Source organism: Rhagoletis pomonella, unplaced genomic scaffold, assembly GCF_013731165.1.
Source record: "Rhagoletis pomonella isolate Grant_MI unplaced genomic scaffold, Rhpom_1.0 Rhpom_scaffold_01841, whole genome shotgun sequence".
NCBI classification, from domain to species: domain Eukaryota; kingdom Metazoa; phylum Arthropoda; class Insecta; order Diptera; family Tephritidae; genus Rhagoletis; species Rhagoletis pomonella.
Window position 1 is genome coordinate 1 of NW_023460395.1, and position 12,076 is coordinate 12,076.

Genomic DNA, 12,076 nt, shown 5'->3' on the forward strand with positions numbered 1-12,076 from the left:
GGTCCGGATATGTCGCCTTGCCCGTCCTTCATATCCTCATCATCGCCTGCATCGATCTCGCCACTCGCCGAAATTGAAGACATTGAGTGCTCATCGTAATCAAGCAGGTTGGCGTGATTGCTACCAATAGCCGTGCCGGCAACAGCACTTCCACTGCAAAGTGCGCCGGAGCCATTGGCGAGACTAAAGTATGACTGATTGGCAAATGTCGTTGGTGACGACGATGATTTAGCAAATTTCTGTTCCTGTTGCGACTGCGACTGCGCTTGAGCGTGTGCTGCCAAAGCGGCCAAATGCTGTTGGTGACTGTAATGTGGCGGCGGAGGCGGTCCCGTTGATGGTTGATGATGCGGGTGTGACGGATGGTGTTGCAGCGCTGCTTGCAGATGACTCGCCTCGACCATCTGATGCATCGAATTGAGATAATCACCGCTACTCATGGACGGACTGGTGCGTGTGCTGCCCGAATCGGTGCTGCCGGACTCCAGTGGCGGGTAGTTTAAATGACTATTGGCGCCACCGCCGCCACCACTAGAAGTGATATTTTGATGTGGAAAGCTCATCAAGGCATTGTGATAGTTGAGTGCTTGGTGCGGATGATGCGACGCAGAGTGTTGAGGCGGCGGTGGGGGCGTACCTAGATGCAAGGCGACAGCATGTTGATGATGATGTGCGCCTGGTGGCGATTGCATATTGGGGAATGTGACATGCTTGTGGTGTGTTGACTGCTGCAGCATTGATGCCATGTGATTATCCATGTTGCGCAGATGCGCCAGGGACATGTTGCAACGGAGATCGGTGGCGTCATCGTTGGCTGTGAATGAGAATGGACATTTTTAGTATAGTTAGTAAGGAAATAAAGTAAATATTTGCAAGGCGCTAATTTATTTTAGAGGGGATACAATTTTAGGTCTTTTAATTGATCGAATCGCTGCTACATATACTAACGAAAAAAAAAGTTTTAAGAAAAAGCTTTCAACGAGTCTAACTAGTTCACTGTAGGCACAAAAGAGAGTACTCTTGATTCGAAAACTAAATTGTTGATAACATAGCGGATAGCTCAAGAATGGTACTACGTTAGCTAGTCATATAACGGCGCCCCTAGTTGTAAGAAGTCCTGATGGGAATAATTGAGATTATGTCCTTGCAGTATCACTTTCTCTTATAAAGCCAAAATCATTGATGACCGTGCTGCTCGAAATCCACTTTTGTGCCTCCAAGGCAGCAAACTATGAATAAACAGGAGCAGAAACAGCAATCGTCAGAGGTGAACACGCCAAATCTATCGACTGAGCTGTTCAAACTTAATATATCTTGCCATCCCTGATCAGAAGCAAAAGCATGCCCGACCTTGCAAAAGGCGCCACCTTAAGAGCAAAATAAAAAAGGTTGGAGGTTGTACCTCCGCTGTCCGCTTGTAGTTAGGATTAAAGACACTGGCTTATTTTTAACTACTGGAAATCCTTAATTATAAGAAGAGTTGAACTCATCTCGGCTGGAGTCGCTTGCTGCACATCGATGCTGGCTAGAAGTAAATTATTCCCTTTATTATTAGAGGTGTATTCTGGGAGTCTATAATGTAGTTAGGTTCCTATACGTATCACTCAATTAGACCGGGGCGATCAACGGAGCTTTTAAAGGTATACAGAGTACAGCTCTGGCTACTAGTGTAATGCTTATCTGACCACTGTCTTCTGAACTCCAAGCGGTCAGGTAACCCAACCTCATATTATAAAACCTGCGTGAAAGACAATAATGTTTAGGTGATCTTCCAGAAGCAGCCATCATTATTTGTGGATATTTCGACTTCAGTCATCCTAAACAACTTCTGGCTATATTTGCTCGACCAAACATGTGACCTTGAGCTCGAAAAATATACAATATTGATTTTATATTCAGCCAAGTAATATCTTTGGTTCTTTTTTTGTAATTTCAGTCTGACAAAATTGTCCTTTAATCATATTCATTTGTCAATATTAATACATATTTACCTCCTTGAAAACGCCTGTTAGAGCTTTCCGACTAATACGAGCGCATGAAAAAGTTACTATTATATTTATGCTTATCTCACCACAATAAAGCCAAGACAACCGAATTAACATGAATGACAAATGATTGTTTCTTTTCTCAACAAATCGATTATCCTTCAAAGTCCATTAACGTTCATTCGTTCGAAGGTAATTGTATAACTTCAAATTTCAATTTGACTGAGCACTCAGCGTAAAACGGGTAATTACAATTTAATTAGGTATTTCCCATAGATATCCCATTTCGAAACTCACACACTGGTTTGACCACCTTCAATATAAACTCAGCAACCTCAGCCACCCCCAAACATAGCCTTTCACTAATCATATGTTGCGCAATATCAAGAAATCAACGACTACGACATACCCACCGACCAACTACAAACGATTCGTTGAAATGGTCATATATCAGCATTACCACCCAAGTGATTAGCTTGTACTATGGTTTCTACTTTATACCCGGTAGGAAAATCCACTTGGTGATAGATTTAGGAAACGAAGTTTCCACCACGACCTATATATCCCCCCAGTAGAATCCTAGCCTGTCGCTATCCTACTAAACTTTGCCAATTAAAAAATCTCTCAAGGCTTTTCTCTCTTTCCTGATTTCTTCCTTAATCGTATGAGGACATATACCCAGCGAAGGATCGGATCCAATTGTGGAGTGACAACTGCCGTCTCTCTTGATATTAAGCTACCTTATTTCCCTCTACTTCCTTGTGGCCTGGTTCCCATGCCAACTGGATCTTTTTACGCCAACTAAAGCAGTCAAATTTCCCCACGCACTCAAGGACTAATGATAATATCATTTCATATAGCAGGAGCTACCCGGTTGGTTGGTTGCAGTCCTTCCTAGAATCTGTCCCGTATACAACTGGGGCCATTTTTATGCACAATTCGTGGAATATGTTTTGTTTATGTACATTCCATGCGTGCAAGAAAGACATCGGTGACTCTCTATGAGAATGTCCCATACTCTCTTATAGCCCGCTTGTCTAGTGGTCAGCCGGTAGGGATTACGTGGCAAAAAAACTAAGCGGAATTGAAAGGCAGCAGCTACTGGCGTAACAGGTGCAATGAGATCTTGTCCGAAGCATGATTTGGCCGTCCTTTTTGATTTATTGCCAATTGATATCTTTCTCGAAAATTCAGCTGCTAACACCGCCATCAGTCTGCGTACCTTGGGGCCCCGAAAAGAAAGACCGTTTGTACACGGTTCTATCCTTGATTCATTAGTGCCTGAAATTAAAGCGCTGCCAATATCCCCTCGAAAACTTGGGTTCACCACGAACCCCGCGAGAACTTAACAAGCTGCAGTGACTGGACTCAAGGAAAGGTGCAGTTCTTGTAGAGCTCAATTATCTTTACGGACGGATCAAAGATGTAATGCCGGCTTGGTGCAGGGGTTTACATTTAGCAATATAAAACAAGTTACTATATCGGCTACCAGACTATGCAAGCGTTTTCCTGGCTGAAACGTTTGCAATTAAAGAGGCAGTAAGGTACATCAAAGAGAATGTACCCGCGAGAACGCAGGTGAATATAATCTCGGATAACCAAGCGGCCATTCAGGCTCTCTCTTCTAAGTCTGTTATATCTCAACTAGTGGATTACTGTAGACGAGAGAGAGATCAATGAATGTGTCCCCCGCGGAGGACATGCGTCGCCGAATCTTATCACTCGAAGGCCAAGCAGAGGTGGAACCGTTCAGTATCGTTTACCATTGCAAAACCAAATCTCTCTTAGTACTGAGCAAAGAAGACACCTATAAACTTACTGCAGTGTGCACAAGGCATTGGTCCGTTGAGGTACCTGCCGAAAGGATTGCAATGCCCTTCAATAGGTTCGGTCGTAGTTTCGATGATCCGGGATCAAAACAGACAGTCGAACACTTGCTGTGAATGAGGCTAAAGACTCTCGGCAAACCATTCCTTTAGAATATTTCTGAGTGTATTTTGGCTGCCGATCTCTGTATAACGTACTGAAATTCATTTATGTCGCCAAATGGTTGTAGGTTGCACGATTTGTGGAAAGAAAATAGTAAACTTGCACCAGATGGCAATCCACTTAAACCAATCAAACAAGATCCTACGCTGCTTTGACGAATCACCTTGATTCACCAATGAATCCGTTTCACTTATGGGAGCTCCTAAAAGGTCTGCTACTAGTGTTACTAGCTGTCTGCCCCGTAATGGATCTGTTAAGCTGGTCTAACGCTTGCGTACTGCTAGAGTCAGGCCAGGGTTATTTAGCTATTTTGCAAGCCTGTTTTTTGAAGTCGGCAATTACTTAAATTTTAAAATTTTTTCAAATTGCTTTTAAGCTGAAATAAGAAACTTTCATCCAATTAGTGGACACAAGCTGTCCCCCAGATGGCCTTAATCGCTAGTGACTCGAAGTTTTGACAGACGTACTACATATTTCTGAATCAAAAATTCTTTTCCCCAAAAACTTCCCAGCAGGGTATACTTTATTTAATACATATTCATATGAACATTTGTGCATTGCAACAAACGGCATTCAATTAGTCGCGTCATATTTACAATGTGGCGCAATAAAAATTCTTAAACGCCGCTTGTTTTTCGCTGCGCACAGTGCTATTTTAAATGCTCACCCACAAACGACCTCGTCAGAAAACAAAAAGTTCACACACACACACACACATTTGCATCGTTGGGTGGCAAGCAGCTAGTTTTAACAGTCATTCCTTAGCTATTTGCCCAGAGAAAATATCCTGTGACATGCAAGGAAGTCATTAGCTGCTGCAACGCTTCGAATTTGAAAGAGTTTCCTAACTGCGAGCTGGCTGGCAAAAAAAAAGGTTAGTAGGTGAGTTAGGAGAGCGCATGTCAGGGTGGCGTTAATGATATGTTCTTCATATAGAGTTAGTTGGCAGAGTAGCCGGGTGAGGCAAAGTCGCGTCGGGTGCTATTTGTTGCCCGCTTTACTCATCGTTGGTGGCAAGTAGGCGAATTGCGCCGACTTCGACGGATTTCAAAAATGGATTTCCTTTTCCATGGAACTACATATTTCATTAAAAATACTAGGCAAATGATACATACCATGTGTAACCAGCCATTTAGTCAATTGAAGCGGTGCGGCAAGGTACAGTGTATTACTCGGCTAGCGCACAGTGGGTCCAATTAATGTTTTGAAAAATGTATAATTACGTTGTGTTGAGTAATTGCATTTTGATGTGTTTAACTAAATGCAATTTTTGGTCTGGTCTGTGCTGAGCGCTAGTACGATATGTGAGCTTAGAGAACTACTTTAGACCACACATGCACCTACTTACTACTACTATTAGTTTGTACAGTGCTCGATTTTAATGCGGTAATTTGAGTTGAAATGTAAATTAATTTTTTGATTGAGTTACACACACTCTTCCCCTTTCGCTACTTTCTATTCGCCGTAATCGATGTAGCACATTCAACGGCAAATTTGTAGTACAAATTTAATACATACATGCTACGTACTTACTTACGTACATGTGAATGGTCGAAGGCATGCATATCTACAATTTTGCTCACTTAAATTAAAAACCTTTCATTTTGGCTATTTAAGGCAATTAATTGTTGGCATGAAATGTAATTAATAGCCGCTACCATTTCCCGTTTTTGCCAAAGTTTTTTGATTAAGTTTACATTTCGAACGTCAAAGCAACTTGCAAGTGAAATCTCTAGTTTATTCGGAATATTTTTTATTAAGATATATTTAAATAAACATAAAATTTTCCCCAGATTTGAAAGCGTTAAAAATTTCTGAGCATTTTAATACGTACAAAAATACAGCAAAAGTCAGTGGATTATTGAATATTTGTTATTGTACTTTAATTAACTTTTATATTTTATGGCTTTAAAAAGAAAACTATTTTACAACGCTTTTATCAACTTGCAATGCTGTATGTTTAATCATAATGTCATTTATTTCATTGCATTTTTTTTAAATTAAATTTCTTTTAATTTTTACATTATTATTTTATAAATTAAAATATTTTTTGTTTTTATTTTCATTTGGTTTTTAAGGACTTATTATTTTCTTCTTTAACAGTTTTTTATTTAGTTTGTTTTTTAGTTTTTTTAGTTTTAATTTGATTTTAAGGACAGTTATATTTTTTTAGTGTCATTTAGTTTTTACGGACTTATTATTTTCTTATTTTTTAATTCTAGTTTTTGATTTAATTGTCTGTTAAGTCTTAGATAGTGTATTTTTAAAACAAATTTTTTTTTCTACTTTTACATAATTTTATTTTTAAGAACCTATTTCATTTATTTATCTTTTTTAAATTAATTTCTTTTTTTATTTGATTCTTTTAACTCTTAGATTTTATTGTTTCAAAAAGAAATATATTTTTTTAGTTTAATTTGTTTTAATTTTTAAACTATTTTAATTGAAAACGAAAATATTTTTTTTTAGTTTCACTTTTGGGAACTTAGTTTATTTTTAATTTAGTTTTATTTTACTTTTTAGATTTCATTTTTTAAAAAATATTTTTTTTTATTTAGTTTACTTTTCAGTAACTTTTTGCTTATTAATGTAATTTTTTTAACAACTTTTTTTAATATTTAGATTATATTATTTTAAAAAGAAACACAGTTTTTTTATTCCATTTAATTTTAGTAACTTATTTTATTTTTTAATATTTTTTCACAAGGTTTTATTTAACTTCACTTGTATGTACGTATCGAAGGTCCTATTTAATAACGACACAATTCAAATTAAAAAAAATAAAAACCCTTACTACTGTTAAGTTGCTCACGTCTCTAATACTTGTCAAATCCATGTTTAGTCATTTCTGTTTATTTTACCAATCCCTATTACTTACTATAGTAACATGCACATAACCAGATAACAATGCAATATCATGATGAAAAATTCGCTAGGCGGCGGAGAAGTCGAGTCATTTGGAAAATCCCTATTTATGATTCGATTGGGTTCATGTTAAGAAAATATATTAGATACTTATATGAAAAAGAATATTCCCACAAAAATTTTTTACCGATTATGGTCCGATTTGGTGCAAATTATAAAGATTTTTTTTTAAATATAATTTAATTTTCTCGTAATGTTTAGATATTATTAATTTAAAAGCAAACAAATTTTTTAATTTAATTTAATGTTTAGAAACTCGTTTTGTAATTTTTTCTTTTTCATTTTTAATTTTATTTTTATTTGTATTTAATTTTCTTTTAGGTTTTAGCTGTTATTGTTTTAAAGGGACACAAATTTTTTTTTTAATTTAAAATTTGTTCTCAAAAATTTTAGGTGCAGCTCGGTCAAGCACTTAGCAAAAGTGCAAGCGCCAAAATATTATTATTTACAATAAAGCAAATCAGTCACACACGTGTTACCAGTTTGAACAAAATACTCTTTGAAAATATAACTTCGTAATGTTTTTATGGCATTATTTTTAGATTAATGGGCTATGTTTTTTTCTAGCGAGTGGTTCTATCAACTTTCGTCAAATAGGGCCAAAAATCAGCCAATTGGGCTTGAAGGACCGAGTAAAAAGGGCGGGCAAATGCCAAACTGATTTGTCTGTTGATTGCCTCATCTGAACGAACTTGATCCCCTTTCCATTCCATTTAGAGTTGAAGGCCATGACATTTCGTTTCAGTCCTAATAACATTTCAATTAAGCGCCAAATCTGCCGCCACAGCTCCATTTACACAGGAAAATATCCTTTGAAAATGCCGATTTCAAGTAAAAAATAAAATGGTAAAAAAAAGTAAACCGAAAAAGTAAAACATAATTCCGGCTACTTCTACAGCCAACTAAGAGAGGTATACAGGCGCTAGTTATTGTTGTAAATGGCTTAATTGTAGTTTTCACTTGTTGCAAGTAATCGTCAAACTCAAGTTGTAAAGCAGAGGAATTGAGCCCGGCGTCGTTAACAGCGAGAGATGTGCAACACACTCACGCCTTGCTTTTGTTTTCTGGCAAGGAAATGTGTCAAATCATCAATTTGACGCGATTAATGTCAATTTGTAAGACATTTTAACGATTGTTTTTTAGGATTTGTTTATGCAGCAAGCTATGTAGATGAAGTATTTTATCACAAGGAAAAATATAGTTTGCTAGATGAGTAGCCCATTTAGTTATTTTTCTTGAAGAAAATGGATTTGTAGATCGATTATGCTATTGTGATAAGAAAGTGTAGCATTAAAACAAAATAATTTGAAAGCAATGAAGGAAAGATTTTTAAGATTTTTAAAATGCTTGTTGAGCATAATTAGCGTAGGCGGTAAACCATGTCGGCATATGTTGTTACATAATGATTGACGCTAATGAGCCGAAATGAAAAAAGAGTAATAACTAAGCGAATAGCATACAAATCAATTTTTATTACAGCTCGTTTAGAACCCCTTTTATAATTTTTTTTTTATCATGTGCACTGAGCTAGCTTTCACTGATGTGGTTTATGTGCGATTTAAAATCATCTAGGAAGTATTTACATATATCTGTTTATTAAAAGAGCCAGGTAAACTAATTTATACACCAAAGGTTCTTGTAGTTTTCAATAGAACAAACAGCAAAAATGCTTGTCGTTGAATGCGAGGAATATTCACTTAATAAGACGCGTCTATACTCGACTCCTTTCCTTCTTTTTAAATCGGTCAAAAATTGTTTATTCAGTATGTTGTAGCTCCGCTTGAATTCCAGTTTCTTTAGCCCCAGTCTGACAACTTGACACCGCTATACCAAGTTACCTGTGCAAACACTGGATTAAACTAGATACCTTCTTCAAGAATTAAATTTGGACTTTGATGATAATCGCAGCGGCAGAACACCTTTCACCGTGCAATTATCCAGCGTCAAGGCTAGCTTGTTGGTAATTCCGCGCAGACTACTGCTATGAGTTAGTTTTGTAAAGTCGTGTGAATATATTTTACTATATATAAGAAAGGTTATACTAAAAGGGCAAACAAATATGACTGCGGGGTGAGTAAGTCACGCAATTGTGCTGTTTATCTTGGGGCGTCTCGAAGTTGAATGTGATTCCAAAAATTGTCTGCTGATAAAAAAAATTCCAACAGGAAAACTACGTTACCCATTTTCCAGCAATCATATCAACCCATTGATTTGAAGGCTGCAGAGTACCACGCGCCTGAATTCGGACACCAATGAATGCCCTAAATAGTTGAACCAAATTATATTAGGAAATATTTCGAAATGCTTTTATCGAAACTGATCATTTTTGTTTGAGAATATCTACATATGTCACTGAGCACGAACACGACTGCGGCTAATAAATGTTGTTTCGCATTCGAATTATGCAAGTTTTTGTTTTGTAAGAATGGAGAGAAACATATTGCTTTTTCTGTAGTCTTCTGTTAACTGTATAAGTGTGGAGTATAAAAAGTAAAAATAAAAAATATCATAACTCAAAAATGAAAACTGCTTTCCTCATCCTTTTTTAAAGTATATTGCACCGTATTAAATAAAAGAGAATTGGGAGGAGACCGAATGAAGCGGATATAACTCACTCTCCATCGAAGGATCCAAAATGGATACCGATGTCGGTACGGGTGGATATTGTTGCAACTTTTCTGTCAAGCGGAAGTTTTAGGTATATTTGAAGCATGTGAGGACTTGGGGATATCTTAAGAATGTTTAACGACTTCCCCTAAAATAGCTTAAGGTTGCTAACATTTTATTTTAAAAGATCTAGAATACAAGCGCACCATAAGGATTATTTGGGTCCTGGGACTCAGAGATATACCAGGTAATTATGACTCAGATACGTCTCATGATTGAGTATACTACTGGTTTAATCTACACATTCTTTATCGAGCTTTCAAATAGAAAACGTATTGCAGAATCAACTAATGGGATAGCTCGTCAAATATGGCCCAGTCTCGACAAAGATAGATCCAGCGCCTTAAGAATGAGATATGTTTTTATGTTATGGAAAGTTATATTATATTATGTTTTGTTATGCTATGTTATGTTACGTTATGCCAACTCACCCCAACTAATGTTATTTCAGCTAAGCTCACCTTAACTCATCTCACTTCATTTGAACTTACCCTAACTTTCCTTAACTTGCCTGAACTCACTTCAGTTGACTAGCTCAACTCGCCTTAACTCACTTCAAATCCCCTTAATTTTAGTGGTTTAGCATACTTTGGTGCCTGCGCTGTGAACAGGAGTGTTTATGAAGGAGTTTTCTTTCAACTAAAGCCTGCTGGAAATAATAATTGTTTATGACTCCGAAGGAGCTACTATCTCCAATAAATTATAAGTGAAATAAGATCAACAAATTCTTTCTATCCCGTACAACCTTAGCTTCCAGTATTTTTACTAAGCTAATTTTGACGTTAATAAAAAAATATGTAGATACAAATTTTACAGTTTCAATGTGAAAACTCGTTTTTGTTTCCAAAGAAAACACAATTCATGGCGCGAACATTCACGCCTTTTAAAAATCTTCACATTTCACCCATTTTTACAGCCAAAAGTGAGTACGCATACCACCGGAAAAAAATTATATTGCCACCGCTCCTTCTCAAACTTGGTTACATGAAACAATTTGTCAAAACACTCAATACTGAAAGCGGCTAGTGTTGCCGCTGACAATTTTTAGTGGTGGCCACATTCGATTTTAAAAGTGGCTAAAAATCCTAGCTTTTGCTAAAACAGTTGCTAATAACTTTCATTGCAAATGAAAATATATTTTTAATTTATTTTTTCTAATTTAGGTAGAAAATTATTCACATATAATGTAACGAACACAAAAAATTTGCATATTTTAGCTTGAAATTTATATACATTGGCGGCAGAAATAATATACTCGTCGTACTTCTAAGAATTTTTAAACTTTTAATTCAGAATTTTTAGAAAAATTTTCGGTGTGCAGATTTGTAGCGCATTAAATTTTAGTATAAAGTACAAGTTTCAATTGGCTTCAAAATACCGTTGATTTTTAAGAATTTTTTTTTGCTGACGGTGTCACGCATTTTTTCCTGTACAAAGTGTGCTCGAAATTTTTTTATATGGAAGAGAATGCCTAGCATCGTCAACAAAAATTGTCAAAAATCAACGGTGCTTTCTAGCCACTTGAAACTTGCACTTTATTGTACTAAAATGGGTTATAAAACTGCAAACCAAAAATTTTTCTAAAAATTCTTAAAAAAAAAGATTAAAAAATTTTTGAAAATTAGTCGAATTTTTATAACTTTTGTATAAATTTTGAAAAAGGGTTTTATATGGAGTTTGTTGTATAACGAGACAGGCTTTTATAAAAAAATATTAAACATAAAAAACTCTTCAAATTAAGTCGTGTCTATTATTTCTGCCGCCAGTGTAGATTAATATATTTCAGTACATAAATACATATGTAGTTTGTAGTCTTATTGCATGGCGCTTCTTCGAAATCAGTATCGGTCGCGTATTCGTCTATATCTAAAGTTGTTTTAATAAATATCCTTGAAAAATTATTTAAAATAAGCATGGAAGTACCCAAAAATTTGTGTTTGTGTTTACTTGTACATTGTCCCAAGCAAAAAAAAATCATACTCGGCAACAGCTATGAATTTTGAGCGCGTTTCAACCAGAAATAGTACTTATAATACATACATATGTATGTAAATTTTATTGCCGAATTGAGTTAGGAGTGGCATGGAAAAGGATATTCACTTTAACATTTAAAATCATTTTAAGAAGTGGCTAAAAAAGTGGCTGGTGGCAAAAATAAATTTTCGTGGCAAAAAAAAAAAGAAGGCGGTGCCTAAACTAGCATGTGCTATATTGTGTTCCAAGTTTTTTGACCTTTTTTTGTAATTTTGTTACATAGTGTAATTGGCGTTTTTAATTGCCAAAACGAATGCCAATGAACGGTTGTATTTTAAGCTAAATATTCATCGGTACAAATTGAGCTGTCGATCAATTCATTAATTTTCCGACACATTCACAATAAAAAACTCCCAATTTCACCAGCTGATTGCTGGCTTTCTTCGAAACGCGTACAACTGGCGAGCCACATTAATTGAGCAAGCCAAACGCACTGGTAATTGTTTTACGATCAGTGTGGGCTACCGCCAATTAGT

General features: G+C 36.0%; 1 protein-coding gene across 1 annotated transcript in view; it reads right to left on the reverse strand.

The window, feature by feature from the left end:
- Nucleotides 1–7: 7 nt before the first annotated feature.
- The window catches only part of LOC118752786 (retinal homeobox protein Rx-like), a gene marked incomplete at its 3' end in the record, with an annotated part of 34,394 nt that continues 22,325 nt past the window's right edge, over nt 8–12,076 (reverse strand). The window contains exon 3 of the mRNA XM_036487659.1: nt 8–814. Within this exon, the coding sequence (XP_036343552.1) occupies nt 8–814 (807 nt within the window). The remainder of the gene's footprint in view (nt 815–12,076) is intronic.